The sequence below is a fragment of the Malaclemys terrapin genome, chromosome 2 (genome assembly GCF_027887155.1).
Source record: "Malaclemys terrapin pileata isolate rMalTer1 chromosome 2, rMalTer1.hap1, whole genome shotgun sequence".
Lineage (NCBI taxonomy): Eukaryota > Metazoa > Chordata > Testudines > Emydidae > Malaclemys > Malaclemys terrapin.
The window spans coordinates 285,263,539-285,279,023 of NC_071506.1; the positions used below are offsets into that span (position 1 = coordinate 285,263,539).

At 53.7% G+C, this 15,485-nt stretch overlaps 1 protein-coding gene across 1 annotated transcript; it reads right to left on the reverse strand.

The window, feature by feature from the left end:
- Positions 1-3,236: 3,236 nt before the first annotated feature.
- LOC128830934 (zinc finger protein 777-like) lies at positions 3,237-13,994 on the reverse strand. The gene is made up of 7 exons (XM_054016879.1): positions 13,799-13,994; positions 12,418-12,813; positions 11,430-11,556; positions 10,556-10,669; positions 6,339-6,467; positions 6,090-6,221; positions 3,237-4,951 (listed from the first exon to the last, which is right to left on the reverse strand). Exons 1-7 carry the CDS (start codon positions 13,820-13,822, stop codon positions 3,933-3,935), a joined length of 1,941 nt encoding a protein of 646 aa, XP_053872854.1. The 5' UTR covers positions 13,823-13,994; the 3' UTR covers positions 3,237-3,932.
- Between the last annotated feature and the right edge of the window lie 1,491 nt (positions 13,995-15,485).

The following is a 15,485-nucleotide window of genomic DNA, read 5'->3' on the forward strand; positions in this document are numbered from 1 at the left end:
CTGCTGCCTATTCATGTCATTGGGTGACCCCTAGTTCTTGTGTTATGTGAGAGAGCTTTCCATTTTCTCCACACCAGTCAAGATTTTATAGACCTCTATCATGTCCCCCACTTAGTCGTCTCTTGTCCAAGCTGGAAAGTCCCCCAGTCTTTTTAATCTCTCCTCATACGGAAGCTGTTCCATACTAATAATTGTAGCTGCCCTTTTCTGTACCTTTTCCAACTCCAATATAACTTTTCTGAGATGGGGCAACCAGGACTGCACGCAGTATTCAAGATGTGGGCATACTATGGATTTCTATAGTAAAAGTGGAGGGGCTTGGTTTGCGGGACTGATCAGCAAAGCCAATGCTGACAAAATATGTGAAAAGGCTAATTAAGGCACTTATATTGACTCCTTAAATGAAGAAAGAAGTGCTTGTTAAGCCAGCTGAAAAAGTAAAGTGCACAGACTTGATTCTTACATTGCTACGACGACTACTTCTGGATTCCATCAACCTCGACAGAGCTTTTACAGATGCCTGTCTTATAAAACACCGACAGTTGAGTGGAGTGAGGCACTACCTGCCATGGGGCTGCCATGTGACCAGGACAGAATAGAGAATTTGAACAGAGTGGAATAACATACAATGAACAAATATAGATTTGATTTCAACTTCTTCATCATCACTAATGGTTCAACCCAATTTTTGTGCTACGTTTCCTGGGATGAAAGAAGTAGGAATTCATCTCTTGATATGTAGTCTCGGTAGCTACCCAGTCCCCAGAGAATAACATAGAGCTGCATGGAGACAAACCCATCTGGCTCACCTTTACTGACTTCAAAATCTCTTTCTGAACAAGCCCTTTCATCTCCAATGAGATATTACCCCAGGAGCTTGCTGAAATCTACACTCCCTTTGATCAGAAACCTTTCTCAGTCAAGGCAACAGGACAAGTGCATTGCTGCCTCTGCGTGCCTGCTGAGCTGGTGAACTGTAAGGGTCAGAGATCGCACCAGCATAGAAGTATATTGAAGGTGAACCCTAAGGAAATTTAGAGTTTCAATTTTCCTCCACATGTCCCGCATCCCACTAACATAAATCCAGGCAGGGTCGTTTGGAAGCTGAACACTTTATGCTTCCATCCCACACCACTGTCAAGTTTTGGCAAATTAGGAGAAGTCAGCACATGAGAACAACCATATGTATCAGCAACTGCTAATGGTAACAATTCACTACCTCTCCCTGCTACAGGGAGCAAATTCCTACTGATAGCCATTTCACAAACCCTAGAGTGAGAAACTGCTATTTATAGGAATTAGCTACATCAGATAGAAGCAACAGAGAGTCCTGTGGCACCTTTAAGACTAACAGATGTATTGGAGCATAAGCTTTCGTGGGTTCACAGGACCCTCTGTTGCTTTTTACAGATCCAGACTAACACGGCTCCCCCTCTGATACCTACATCAGAGAGCAGTTTCTAGCAAAGTAGGACCTGTCGCTGCTACAGGTAGCGCATTCGTACAGAGAGCAGTTCCACATACCCTATGGCAGTAGTGGGCACCCTGCGGCCCGTCAGGGTAACCTGCTGGCGGGCCGACAGACCGTTTGTTTACATTTGCACCACCGCCTGCAGCTCGCAGTGGTCGTGGTTTGCCGTTCCTGGCCAATAGGAGCTGCGGGAAGTGGCGCGGGCAAAAAAAGCAACCATCGTTCTGGGATGTATTAGCAGCAGTGTCGTAAGCAAGACACGAGAAGTAATTCTTCCGTTCTACTCCGCGTTGATTAGGTCTCAACTGGAGTATTGTGTCCAGTTCTGGGTACCACATTTCAGGGAAGATGTGGATAAATTGGAGAAAGTCTAGAGAAGAGCAACAAACATGATTAAAGGTCAGAAAACATGACCTATGAGGGCCGACTGAAACATGATAACCATTTTCAAGTACATAAAAGGAGGAGGGAGAAAAATTGTTCTCCTTAACCTCTGAGGACAGGACAAGAAGCAATGGGCTTAAATTGCAGCAAGGGAGGTTGAGTTTGGACATCAGGAAAAACGTCCTAACTGTCAGGGTGGTTAAGCACTGGAATAAATTGCCCAGGGAAGGGACTCTCCATCAGTGGAGACTTTTAAGAGCGGGTTGGACAAACGTGTCAGGAATAGTCTAGATAATATTTCATCCTGCCATGAGTGCCGGGGACAACACAAGAGTGCAGGGCACAAACTGCTCCCTGTCGGAATGTGCTACATCAGGTAGCAGTTTTTTTACAATAGCAGGAGCACATTCCGACAGGGAGCAGGTTTCCCACACTACACCAGGCCCTGGCCGGGACACTAGTGGCCCCTGCTGGCGGGAGGCCGCTGGGACCTAGCAGCGTGGGCGGTGCCTGAGGGGGCCAGGGCCAAGGCAAGTCAGGTGAGGGCGCAGCAGGGCCGGAGCCGGTTCCTGGCACCTTCGGGGCGGGGGTATCCAGTCAGCACCAGGGCAGCAAAGGGAGCCGGGGGCTGCTGGGCTGTAGCTGGGGCATTCTGTCTCCCCAAATCTACCCCCACCCTCACCAGCCGATGCCACCTCCCTGGGACTCACACCTTGTCCGGGGGACCAGAAATGAGAGACAGGCTGCCTGCCGCGCCGCATCCTAATGCCTCGTCCCCACCAGGGAGCTCTTGTGGCGCTGAGTCCCGCAGGCTCATTGTTTTGTAAAGGAACATTTCCCTTTCCCAGGGGCTGCCTTTCCCTTTGCCTTTTCCTTAGCAGCTCCCTGTTCTTTCATCAGGGTGACCAGGCACACCCAAGGCACCTGCTCCTGCCCCTTCCTTGTTTTATAAACCTCCAGCCTGGCCCCTTTCGTCTCATCTCTACACAGCCCTGCTCTTAATAAATCTTCAGTTCTTTGCTATCGTCAGTCATCTTCCGCCCTCTACTACTCTCCTTTCCTCTTGCTCTGTTCCCATCTCGTCTTACCTCCCCCACCCACCCCCCGTTCTTCCTTTTCTCTGTCATCCTGTCTTCCCCTCCTCCCCCGCCGGCTTATTCTCCCCCATGCCCATTGGCCTCTCGAACTGGCTCCAGCCCTCATCTGCAGCCCCCACCTTTGGAATGGACAGAGAGTGCAGGATGAAGCACAGACACCCCCACCCCCACGGTGGGCCGCTGGGGGCTTTTACCACACACAGCCCTAACAGCACCCATGGGCCAGGACCCTGCCCCGGCAAACTAGCACCTGGCTTCACAGCAGTGTGAACAGCACAGTGAGAGCCGGGCCCTCCCCTCTCAGCCCAGCCCTGCCCCCAAGGTGGAGCCCCAGGTTCCCAGGCTAGTAACAATTTTAAATCAAGACTGGGGTATTTTTTGTAAAAAAAAGAGATGCTCTATTTCAGCCGAAGTCACCCGGTGTGTGTTATACAGGCGGTCAGAGCAGGTGACCCCAATGTGCCCGTCCGGCTTTGGAATCTGTTTAAATACTGACACGTATGAAACGCTGATCACAGGAGTCACTTCTCCGCTGCCGCGAGCCGCCCATCACCGCACTCCATCCATTTGGATTGTCCCATAAAAACCAGAGTTTTTCACTTCAATATTCATTTGCTGCCAGTTCCTTTTCCTGCGATCGTGACATCCTGCTGCAGTGCAGTCACTTTATTGTAACCTCTTATCCAGGACCAAATCTGCCTGGATTGTCACGCCTGTGCTCACCATCGGCACTGACGCACCAGGGCTTGGCCTTAATTGCCTTAGCAGGATAAGGTGAAATCAACGGACACCCGTGTCTCCCAGGTGAATTGGCCGTAGCTTGTTACAAATCAAAGACCGATCCTCCCCTTGCTTGGATGGCTGTGAGCGAGGGCAGGCCAGGGGTGGCTATTCCGACTGGAAGCCGTTGAGCCATTCAGCATCTCCCACCTGTAGATTGCCCCACTGACCGTGTTTCTGCAGACCGGCTCTCTCGCCCGTTACAATTTCTTCTTCCTGTGGCTGTGCTTGTGCTTGAGGAGGTGCTGCTGGCGGATGTAGGTCTTCCCGCACTCGCTGCATTGATAGGGCCGCTCTCTCTTTGTGTGGATTTTCTGGTGGTCCACGAGGTGGTGGTGCCGGTTGAAGGTTTTGTGACACTGGGCACACTGGTAGGGCCGCTCCCCGGTGTGGATCCGCTGGTGCCGGATGAGGTCGGATGGACGGGTGAAGCTCTTGCTGCAGTACGGACATAGTATGAGCGACCTCTTGCTGCGGTCGGCGTGCATCCTTTTATGCACGACGAGACACCTCCTCTTGGAGAAGTGCTCCATGCATTCCCTGCACGTGTACGTCCTTTGCACACGAGGCGGCTGGTATTTGCTCAGACTCGGTTTGTGACCCAGCCTCTTGACCCGTTTGGCGATATCGCTGGAACCGTCTTCCGTCTGGCTTCGGGGCTGGGACTCAGGGGGAGCCGCTTGGCTTGAACGTTCCTGAGGAGCAGAGAGCGTGCAGGCCCCCGCAGCTGCCTGGTGTCGCAGATGCAGCAGAAATTTCTGCTTGGCTCTGAAACTTTCCCCACAGTTTGTGCACTCGTACAGCAGCTCGTTTGCGTGGCCCTTCTGGTGGATGATGAGATTTATCTTCAGCCTGAAGCTCTTCCCGCACACTGTGCACACAAACAGTCTCTCGCGAGTGCTCTTTCTCTGGTGGTGGATCAGGGCCCCGCCCCAGTGAGCGGCGTTCACTGTCCTGCTCTCGGCGTGGTTTCTCTGCCGTGTTCCTGAGCTGCATGCAACCTCCCGGGCTGTTACCTCCCCAGGATCCTGGAAATCCTCCTCGTCAAATCCTCCCAACAACATCCCCGGCACCTCCTGGTTTTCAGGACGTTCCTCCCCAGGGTCCAGGACACGCTCCCAAGATCCCAGGACAGCTTCCTCTTTCGCTCTCTCCAGCCACGTCCCTGGTACATCCTCCACTTGCTGCACCTCCGTTTTGATCACAATCCCCTCATCAGCTGGAAATTAAACAGAATCCAGAGATTATTCACTCCATCGGCTTGACATGAAGGAAACCTAAAGGTCTGGACTTTCCTGATTCCTAATCTCAGGGGCTGGGTCCCGTCTGCAGCCAGCACGCTGGCAGGATGCTAGGCAGTGGCTGTCCAGAAAGAGGCAGACATTTCCCATCTCAGTGTTTACAGAGGTTAGGAAATGACCTACTATTGGCAGAGTAAAATTGACCTCTGGGCCTAGTCTGGGCTTTAAGTGACGCACAGGCCTCATGCTAGCTCACTGCCCCGGGTGAGTCGCACCAACCCCCTTCCAAAGCGGCCTCAGGTTTCTCTCAGAGAAGACGGGTTTGGAGTTACCCTTGAGTTATCCCGTTATGCTTGTCTGAGGTGTTGTCATGGATAGCCTGACGTTAACAACACGAGACATGGAGGCTGGTTTGACTGGTCAGTGATTTAACAAAGTCACTTGGAAGTTCCTCTCTGGCTGAGAACTGAAGTGATGAGTTTCAACCCCACGTGAACTGTAAGAGCCACGTTCCAAAGCTTTCTCATTACAGACGTGGAACGACACTGCTGGCAGAGTCGGACCTGGCTGCACCAAGAGAACTACAGAAGAAACAATGGGCCCGTTTGAGTGCAGTGTTGGAATAGCAGCTGTCTGTTTTTAACAGCTCTGCTCATTAGCTGAGTTCAGTCGTTTCTGGTTCTGAACAACCTCAAAGCGAGGCTGAAAGAGTAGGCCAGCCCCCTACCATCAGACCCCATCACTGGAGTTACACGAGGGAGAAATGGGACCGAAGGCACTCCATTCCGTCCTGTGTGATCAGAGCAGCTGGGGGGGAATAGAATGGACATACCAGCTGTTCCGTCTCTGAAGCAGAAACAGCCAGGGACAGCATACGCCATGGCATTTCTTACCCTTTACAACCCTTTCTGGTGGACAATGGGATTTACAGGCATTTCTCTACTCCCTGGGACCATCTGCGTCACATAAAGGCCCGTCCTGAAATCTTCAGGCAGAGAGACGGGCATGGGAACATCACGCCGTCACCTGAGTAGCTTAGTGCTGCCTGGGGCCGAGGCACCTGGTGAGGTGGCTTAAGAGTTGCAACAAAACACAAACGCTGCTTGCTCCAAATACCTTCGTCAGAGGGAAGAGGAGGAGACCAGCTCTGCTTCACTGACTCCTCCGAACACTCGGAGGAAGGACGGGTGATGGGAGGGATTAACTGCCTGCAGTCAGTGAGAACTGGTAGGAAGCCGTGAGGAACATCTGCCGTGAAGAGATGACAAGTACTGGTTACCACTGGATTACATACAGCAAGAAGGCACTCATAAAGACAGGATTTCTTGCTCTTGCGGTTTCTGATGGGGTTAGTCTGTTACTCACCTGGGCTGCGGTGTGGTGGGTCTGTTGGGATTTTACTTTCCTCCAAAGCACCTTGATCCTGCACATGAGGCTCCTCCTCTTGTTTGATCTGTGACAGAGCGTCACTTGTCAACATGGGGGATTCCGGCCCTGAGAAAGAGAATTATGTCGTTTTACCGATAGCCACCGAGTTAAAAGCAGCACCTTGGGTTTGTGCTGGCCGTCTGCGCAGGGCGCGGGGATTTCATCCTCGCTAACAGGTGCAAAGCACTTTGAGCTCCATGGGAAGACTGTTTTGGAAAGCAAGTCACTAGTCAGTCACTGGGGGATATACTTCATCGGTTACAGGTGGTGTCACAGCCTCGTGAAAAGCACAAGTGCCGTTTTCACTAGGTCATCCCACAGCAGTGAAAATCCAATCCCATCAACACAACCTCGCCATGTGACAGATCTCAATCCCTGAGACTGAGAACCTGGGTTCTCAGCCCGAAGCTCACGAACTGGTCGCAGTCCCTCAGTCCTTCCTTCATTGTTAAATGGGGGAGGGGCCGCGGTTAGGCGGCAAGAGGGATCCTGGTATAGAAAGAATGACCGATTTCGAAGGATTTAGAGCTTCAGATTAAAGAGGAAGTTACTCACTTTGTGCAATAACAATGGTTCTCCGAGTAGGATGCCTATGGGTGCTCCACTGTAGGTAAATCTGGGCCCCTGCGCCTCTAATCAGAGAATCTAGGTAGCAGCGTTTGTTCGGCCTGCACATGCGCTCTCCCTCCCTCGTGGCCTGCCTGGAGGCCATCTAGCGCTGCGCGGGCGAACCACCCTCCATCCCTTCTCTACCGCAGAGCCCCTTGTCGAGAACTCCGAAGTCGGGGGGAGGAGGGTGGTGGAATACCCATAGGATCACACATCTCAAAAAACCATCGTTACTGCACAAGGTGAGTAACGTCCTCTTCTTCTTTGAGTGCTGTCCCTATGGGTGCTCCACCGTAGCGACTTCCCAGCGGTATCCCCCATGGCGGGCTGGGGCTTCGGGGTGGAGTCTGTTACTGCCGATAGTAAGGAGGAGCCGAAGATGGCATGAGAGGCTGAGTCCCGAGTAATCGCGTAGTGTTCCGTGAAAGCACGGGGAGAGGCCCATGTTGCTGCGTTACAGATTTCTGAGACGGGGACGTCCTTAAGAAACGTGACTGAGGTAGAAACGGCTCTCGTGGAATGCTTGCGGCTTCCTGACGGGGCAGCAGGTAACGCACATGGTAACAGTGGTTAGTGCAACCGGAGACCCATTTCGAGAGTCTGATATTGTGGTGCCTCTGGATCTTTCTGCGAATGAAAGGAAGAGTTTAGCAGACTTCCTAAAGTCCTTAGTCCTGTCCGAATAAAATGCGAGGGCTCTCCTAACAGCCAGCATATGCAGTATCGCCTCTCTATAGTCACAGAGTGGTTTTGGAAAACAGGCGGGGAAGTGAATTAGTTGGTTCATATGAAAGGATGAGGTTACCTTGAATAGGAGCGTGGGACATGGCCTCAGGGTGACTTTGTCCTTAAAGAAGACCGTGAAGAGCGGGTGCGCCAACAACACTGCTATTTCCGCATCCGCTGTGCTGAGGTAATGGCCACAAGGAATGCTGTCTTCATGGACCGGCGTAGGAGGGAGCACGTGGCCATGGGTTCAAAGGGTGTTCTAGTTAAAGTTTTCAGAACCAAGCTGAGGTCCCACGTTGGAGTGGGTGATCTGACCTGTGGGAAGAGGTTTCTCACGCTCGTGAGGAATCTGCGTGTTGCTGGATGGGCGAATACTGAGTGACCGTCCACCTGATGGTGAAAAGCTGCTATGGCCACTAGATGTACTTTAACTGCGAGCTAAGAGAGAGACCAGACCTTCTGAGACCTAGAACAGAATCTAGGATCAAAGGGAGGGAGCAAGATGTGGGAGCCACTTGTTTGGAATTGCACCAACTTTGGAAGCTGTGACCGGGTGCCCGGATGAGCCACTCTAAGAATGCCACACTCAGGGCAGACTGCAAGAAACAGGGCCCGTAATCCCCCAGAACTGGTGGTTTATTCTATAATAGAGCCACCAAACCAGTATCAAACGAGCTTTTGTAGCACCACACTGGTTAACAAGAAGCCAAACACAGTCCCCTTTAAGCACTCCTCTCCTTGGCGCCTATGTAGGTAAACAGGTCTAATCTAGTCTGCCTAATCTGCCTCCTTGGGGGGCATGTAATATTTTTTGTCTGCCCTCTTGCAGGTTGGTGCAATAGAGGCACGTCTGCCAGATGGCCTTGGCAGGGACTAAAAGTACCTCATTGACTGGGAGGGCAATTCTGGAAGAGGAAGAGGCGTGCAGTATGTCCACAATTTGTGGTGTGAGTCTTTCACTTCCTTGAAGGGAGTTTGCAGAGCCTCAGCCACCCTCTTGGAAAAGCTTAAAATCATCAGCTAATGATGGAGGAGGGGGCATCACCACCTCATCAGGTGAGGAGGAGATGTTCATCGGTGGAGTGGTTTTCACCTCTACTCTGGCCTCCTCTTGCTAGACAGTTTCTTCCCAAGCCTCCGGGGCTCTGGATACAGAGGCCAGAGGGGATCGTCTGGTGGACTCTCTGTGGGGGATTCTAAATCCCCGAGAGGCGGGGGGCTCCCTGCTGCGCGTGGATCCCAGTAAGGCCACTGAGGGGGGAAGGGCATTGTGACACTACCCACGGGTGACCATACCAGGAAGATTGGGGATCTGAGCCTGGGTGCAGCTGTGTAGGTCTCAGATGCTGTAATGGAAGGTTGTGACGTAAGACCAGAGACAAGGGGTCCTCCTGGAGTAGGGTGGGGCTGATAAGGGTGCTGGAGGTGAACGCCCCGATGCCGATGGTGGTTCTGGGGACCGGGATGGGCTTGGTGCTGGAGCCTGGGTACTGAGTAGTGGGGACTCTGGTTCCTCCATAACCATAAGGTCCCTAGAGAAGCAGAATTCCGGTGGTACCACTGTGGTCGATGCTGTCAGGGACTGTTGTTGATGCTGACTCATTGGTAACGACGGCCTTTTATGTGTGGCTCGTTCCAACGGAGCTGCTTTGAAGTGCTCCATGCCAAGGATCTTTTTGTTGGCACCGATTTTGTAGAGACGGTACCGACAGTGGTGTCCGTTCCCCAGCCTGGGCCCCGTGGGTCCCTTGGCATGACGTGGGTCCCAAGGCATATGGAGCTCTTGGTGCCACGCTTTGGAGTCATTGCTGCCGAAGTGACCGAACACACCAGGGATCCCCTTTGGCTGGTCTAGAGCTTGGTTTGAGGGCTTGCAGCACTTTTTTCTAGAGACTTTGGAGGGGCAGTCAGCCGACTTTCTCTGCGGTTCTCCCTCTCTGGAGACGACCTTCACCGGGACCAGGATCAAACGCCAGTTTAAGAGCACCCTCCACGGGGAAGAGTTTCAAGTTTTGTTGCCGGTTCTTTCGGGATCTAGCCTTCAGCTGCTGGCAGAAGATGCACTTCCGCGGAATACATGCCTCTCCGAGAGACGCGGCACACAACAAGCGTCCGTCCAGCACTGGCAATGCCTCCCTGCAGGACAGGCCCCTTTTAAAGCAGGGCAGGAAACGGTCATGCCCCTACTTAGGCGCCCACTTTTTGGATGCTCTGGGGCTGGAGCACCCACGGAAAAAAATATTGGGTGCTCAGCACCCCCTGGCAGGCACCACCAGTCAGCTCCTTCCCCTCCCCCCAGCACCTCCTGTCCACCGAGGATCAGCTGTTCAGCGGTGAGCAGGAGGCGCAGGGGGCAAGGGGGAGGAGGAGGGGCAGGAAGAGGTAGAGTGAGGCAGGGGGTGGAATGGAAAAGGCAGGGTGAGGCATAGCCTAGGGGAAGGGGTGGAGTGGGGACGGGGCCTGGGGCGGAGCAGGGTTCGAGCACCCCTCGGGAAATGGATCGACAGAGGATTTTCTTTTTTTTTTTTTAAGAATCAAACAAATAAGATACCCTGCGGCTCTCTAAGCACTACAAATGCTAACAGAAATGCTAAGAACTAAAAACTGAAAACGACTTGTTCCGTTCCCGGGCGATGGAGAAGGAGCAGAGGGCGGTTCGCCTGTGCAGCGCTAGATAACCTCGAGGCAGACCACAAGGGGGAGGGCGCATGTGCGGCCGAACAGACACTGCTGTTTAAATGCTCCAATGAGAGGCGCAGATACACCGACAGCGGAGCTCCCAGAGGGACGCTAACTGAAGCAGCAGCAGCACTCACCTGTGCAAGGCTCCACAGGGATTTCTACTCTCTCGGAGTCCTGCTGATCCCGGACACACGGTTCTTCCCCTTGTTCAATACGGGCTAAGATGTCAGGCTTGGAAATGGCATAATCTATTTCAAAGACAAGAATGACAGCAGGGAACAGGACGTTACAAAGAATTGCGGATTTTCCAAAGAGCACAGAATGGTGGGAGCACGGCTCTTTTCAAAATCTGGCCCCGGTGGTGGGGGCTGAGCATTTGAAAATGTGGCTCTTAATCTCTCTGGGCCACAATTCCCCATCCATAAAATGGTGCCGCTATTGCCCTGTCTTACGGGGGTTTGTGAGGATAAGGAACATCGGTGCTACCTACAGCGACGGAGCGTGTATAAAAACCAAGAGAAGTCAGACATGGACATCATCGATTTCTGTAAAGACGACTCGGGCCGGAGCAGATAAACGCAGTTATTATCCAGCGGGAGAAAGCACAACACACGGAGAGCTCAAGCCACCACTGGGTAACTTTCACTCTCTGTTCCTAGGGGAGGATGCACAGAGTTGAACTTTCAGAAAATCTTCGAGAGCTACAAGTGCTGACCTAGCAAAATGCAGTGTAAAATCATAGAATATCAGGGTTGGAAGGGACCTCAGGGGGTATCTAGTCCAACCCCCAGCTCAAAGCAGGACCAATCCCCAGACAGATTTTTGCCCCAGATCCCTAAATGGCCCCCCTCAAGGATTGAACTCACAATCCAGGGTTTAGCAGGCCAATGCTCAAACCACTGAGCTATCCCTCCTCCCGTAAGTGGAGGATAACACCAGGCTGGATTCCAGCACACAAACTGTGCACAACTTACTGCTTCTAACAAAGGAGGGAAAACGGATCCTTACCCAGCGAGATCAAAGTCTCATAATTCCCCTTCATCACGTTCTTGTAAAGCTCCTTCTGCCATTCATCTAAGCTCCCCCACTCCTGCTCGTTGAAATACACTGAGACGTCATCGAACGTCACCGGCACCTGAAATCACACGCGTTGCATGCTCAGTGCCTGCTGCTTTTGTACCATCCTGTTAACAGCTCCTGACACCTTTTATTAGTTATGAGACAAGGAGCACAAACACCCCCCAACCCCACTGTCACCACATGCTTCTTCTTGCATCTGAAGAAGTGAGGTTCTTACCCACGAAAGCTTATGCTCCCAATACTTCTGTTAGTCTTAAAGGTGCCACAGGACCCTCTAAAAAAAGAACAGGAGTACTTGTGGCACCTTAGAGACTAACAAATTTATTAGAGCATAAGCTTTCGTGGACTACAGCCCACTTCTTCGGATGCATATGCATATGCATCTGAAGAAGTGGGCTGTAGTCCACGAAAGCTTATGCTCTAATAAATTTGTTAGTCTCTAAGGTGCCACAAGTACTCCTGTTCTTTTTGCGGATACAGACTAACACGGCTGCTACTCTGAAACAGGACCCTCTGTTGCTTTTTACAGATTCAGACTAACACAGCTACCCCTCTGATACTGTCACCACAGGCAGTCACTATCCCTCTGGACAAGGCAAGGCAGCCTTTCTTCTGTCCCTGTACCTTAAAAGGAATTCAGGACCTCCCCACCTCCAGGGGATACCTGCACTGCTGATCCTTAAACCTTCATCCCTCTGCAGGCTGCTGACAAGCCTTGCTGTGTATGTGCTGGGGCCACATACATCACCCATCCCTCTACCAGCCACTTCCTTCTTGAATTTGCACCTATAGTGCCATGGCTCCTGGGGCATCCCAAAGTGGTCCCAAGAATTCACAGCACGGTGAATGAACAAGACCATCTGATAATTCTCTGTTATATTTTGCTCGCATCCCTCTGCAGCTGGGACACTGTTACCTGGGGGACCTGCCCCTTCGTGCCTGGGGGGAGTCTCAGTATCCAGAAGTTCCTGTTCTTCAGCAGGTTCTCCATGTTCTCCAGCCTCCTCTGCAGCAGATTATTCTCCTGGATCAGAGTCTCCAGCACGGCCCATTTACTCTCCAGCTGGTTCCCAAACTCCACCATTGTCTTCTCACAGTCTATTAGTTTCTTCTCAGTCATCCCCGTTCTCCCCTCCAGGTTCAGCCACCGTGCGAGGTGAGCCTCCACCTTCCTCTCCACGGCTTGGACTGAAGTCATTACAGCCAGGGAAATCGCTGCTGTGCCCAGCTGGGTTTCTCTCACCGTTTGTTGCGGGACGGCAAGGGGTTGTAAAGGCACCACACCCTGTTGCTCCGAGTCCGGTTCCAGAACCTGTTTGCAAGGACAGCAAGTGAAAACTGAGCCAGAGAGCGTACCCTGATCTAGCTACAGAGGCAAAATTACGGTGACCAGATGTCTATACGGGCAGTCCTGATATTTGGGGGGGTTTCTTATATAGGCGCCTGTTACCCCCCACCCCTGTCCCGATTTTTCACACTTTCTATCTGGTCACCCTCGGCACAATACAAGGCTGCTCCCACGCTCCATGTCGCTCGGCACTTCCCAGGTTTCAAAGGACAGGCTCGCACTCCAGTGCGGCAGTCACAGATCCACTGATCTTTTCATCACAGGTTTCAGCTGGGATCACAGAGCTTATCCCGTGACATCCAGCGCGACGCAGGGCAGGGTCTGACCACAAGACTCAAGGGGTTTATTATGGCCCCGTTACCTGCAATTCTATTAAGTGGGTGGCCGCATTTTTAGATCCCGGCATTGGCAGCAACCAGGGTCCAAGCAGATTCAGAACCCACCTTCCAACTCCAGTGGGCACAACCCGCCTCGCGGTACCCGTGCGGGATGCCGGGTAGTGCCAGGAGAGAGTCTCGCTGGTCCAGTAAGAGCTCTGACCTGCCCCGGCTGGCGGGCTGGCTAGCCCCAAGGCGCCCCAGGACAGCGGCCGTGGGTTTGGGGTTTAGCTGTCCGAGGGGTCGCTCTGTGCCCCGCACGGGGCCGGGCACGTTGGCACCCGGACCAGCGCCAGGCCCCGGCCTCTGCTCGGACACGGGCCGGGTCCCCCGCTCCTGCCCCGGGGCTCGGGCCGCGAGCAGTCCCGGCTGCCGAGTTAATTCCCCGCTAACCCGGAGGTGACCGCAGCGTGCGGCAAACCCCGGGGAGGAGACACGGGCCGGGATCGCCCCGCCCCCGCCCGGCCGGGCAGCCCCGCGCTCCCCGCGGCCCGGCTCCCGGGGCCCAGGCCGGGCGGGGATCGCCTTGTCCCGGGGCCCGAGGCTCCCCCGCCCCAGCGCCGGGCCCTTACCTGGGCAGCGGCCCGCTCGGCCATGGCCCCCCCGGGCGGGGCTTCTCCAGCGGGCCCGGCCCGGCCCGGCCGAGCTCCGCTCCCGCTCCGGGCTGGGCAGAGTCCCGGCGCCGCCTCGCCTCGCCTCGCCTCGCCACGGGCAGGTCCCGGCCCCGCTGCCGGTGTAGCCCCACAAAATGCTCCCGCTCCCGTTTTTGCTACTTTGGGTGTACTGAGCATGCTCAGTCGAACTGAGCATGCCCAGTAACCTTCGTTGTAGCCACTGCCCTCTCTCTGCCCTCTCTCTGCCCTTACTTCTGCTAACGATTTGCTACCTCCTCTTAAAAAGGGGGGTTAAAAGGATTAAGGGGGCAAATCGCAGTGGGGGGCTGTCAGGGTCTGAGCAGGGGGCAGAATTTTACTGGCCTGGGGGGTTCAAGCTACTGTAGCTAGCGGCAGAAGAGGGGCTGAAGGGCAAAACTCGGTGGTGGGGGGTGAGAGCGGGGGGGGGGGGAGACACTGCCAGACCCCGTGCGGGTACAAAACCCCCGTTTAGGGAGGGGGAGGGGGGGGAACAGTGACCCCGTGGGATGAGCCACCCACTGTGCTCGCTAATCTGGGGGGGGGGGGGGGGCAGAGGCTGTTTTTGTTGTTCTCACAGGGACGCTGCATGTCAGCCTCGGAGCAGGGGGCGGGTTCCTGGGACTGGGGTCTTAAAGGCACAGGCCTCCAATTCCTAGCCTGTCAAAGCTTAATCAACGCAGCTCCTCTCTATCCTATACAAGTGTTGCAGGGCCAGGGCCGCCCAGACGGGGGGGGCCAAGTGGGGCAATTTTCTGCAGGGGCCCCCACGAATATGTCAGAGGCTGCCCCCGCCTCCGTCTTCCCCCGGTGTCTCAGCGTGCCGCGTCCGGGAGCGGCCCTGGCGCACTGCAGCGCGGTGGCTCCAACGCGGTCCGGGGCCGCTCCTGGTCGCAGCACACTGAGGCTCCAGGAGAGGGGGTAAGCGCCATGGTAAGGTGTGGGCCCCCCCCCCGACCCCATCCTAACCATCACCATCACCCAGCAACAGCCCATTATGTAACTGCAAATGTCTACATCCCATTAAAGCATTTAAAGTTTTCAAATGTTGGATTTAGTGTATTTTCAAATGATTACAAATTAATTTTTGAATGTATGTCACTGGTTATTTTTTACATTTCCAAATACATGTTACTAGAGTATTGCAACTTTTTTTTATGGAAGGGGCCCCCAAAATTGCTTTGCCCCAGGCCCCCTGAATCCTCTGGGCAGCCCTGTACATGGCTACGTTACTGATCCAGCCAGGAGACTGAATGCGGTGAAATATTGTACAGACACTCCCTCCCTCCAACTCTGCCTCTCACATTTTGAATATGTAAAAGTGTCTTCTATCAGTTTCTATGCCTATATGAAATCACTGCAGTTCATTTCTCTTATATAACGTGCTGAGTTGCTAACTCCCTCCCAGAGCCCACATGTCTGCACCCCCTCCTGTACCCCAATCCCATGCCCCAGGTCAGAGCCTGCACCCCTCACTCAAACTACCCAAACTACCTATAGCCTGCAACCCTCCTGCACCCCAACTCCATCCCAGAGCCTGCACCCCAAAAAGGGATGGATTAACTTTTTGTGGGCCTGGTGCTAAACATATTTGTGGTCCCCCAGGGGGGAAATGGGGACATGGGGG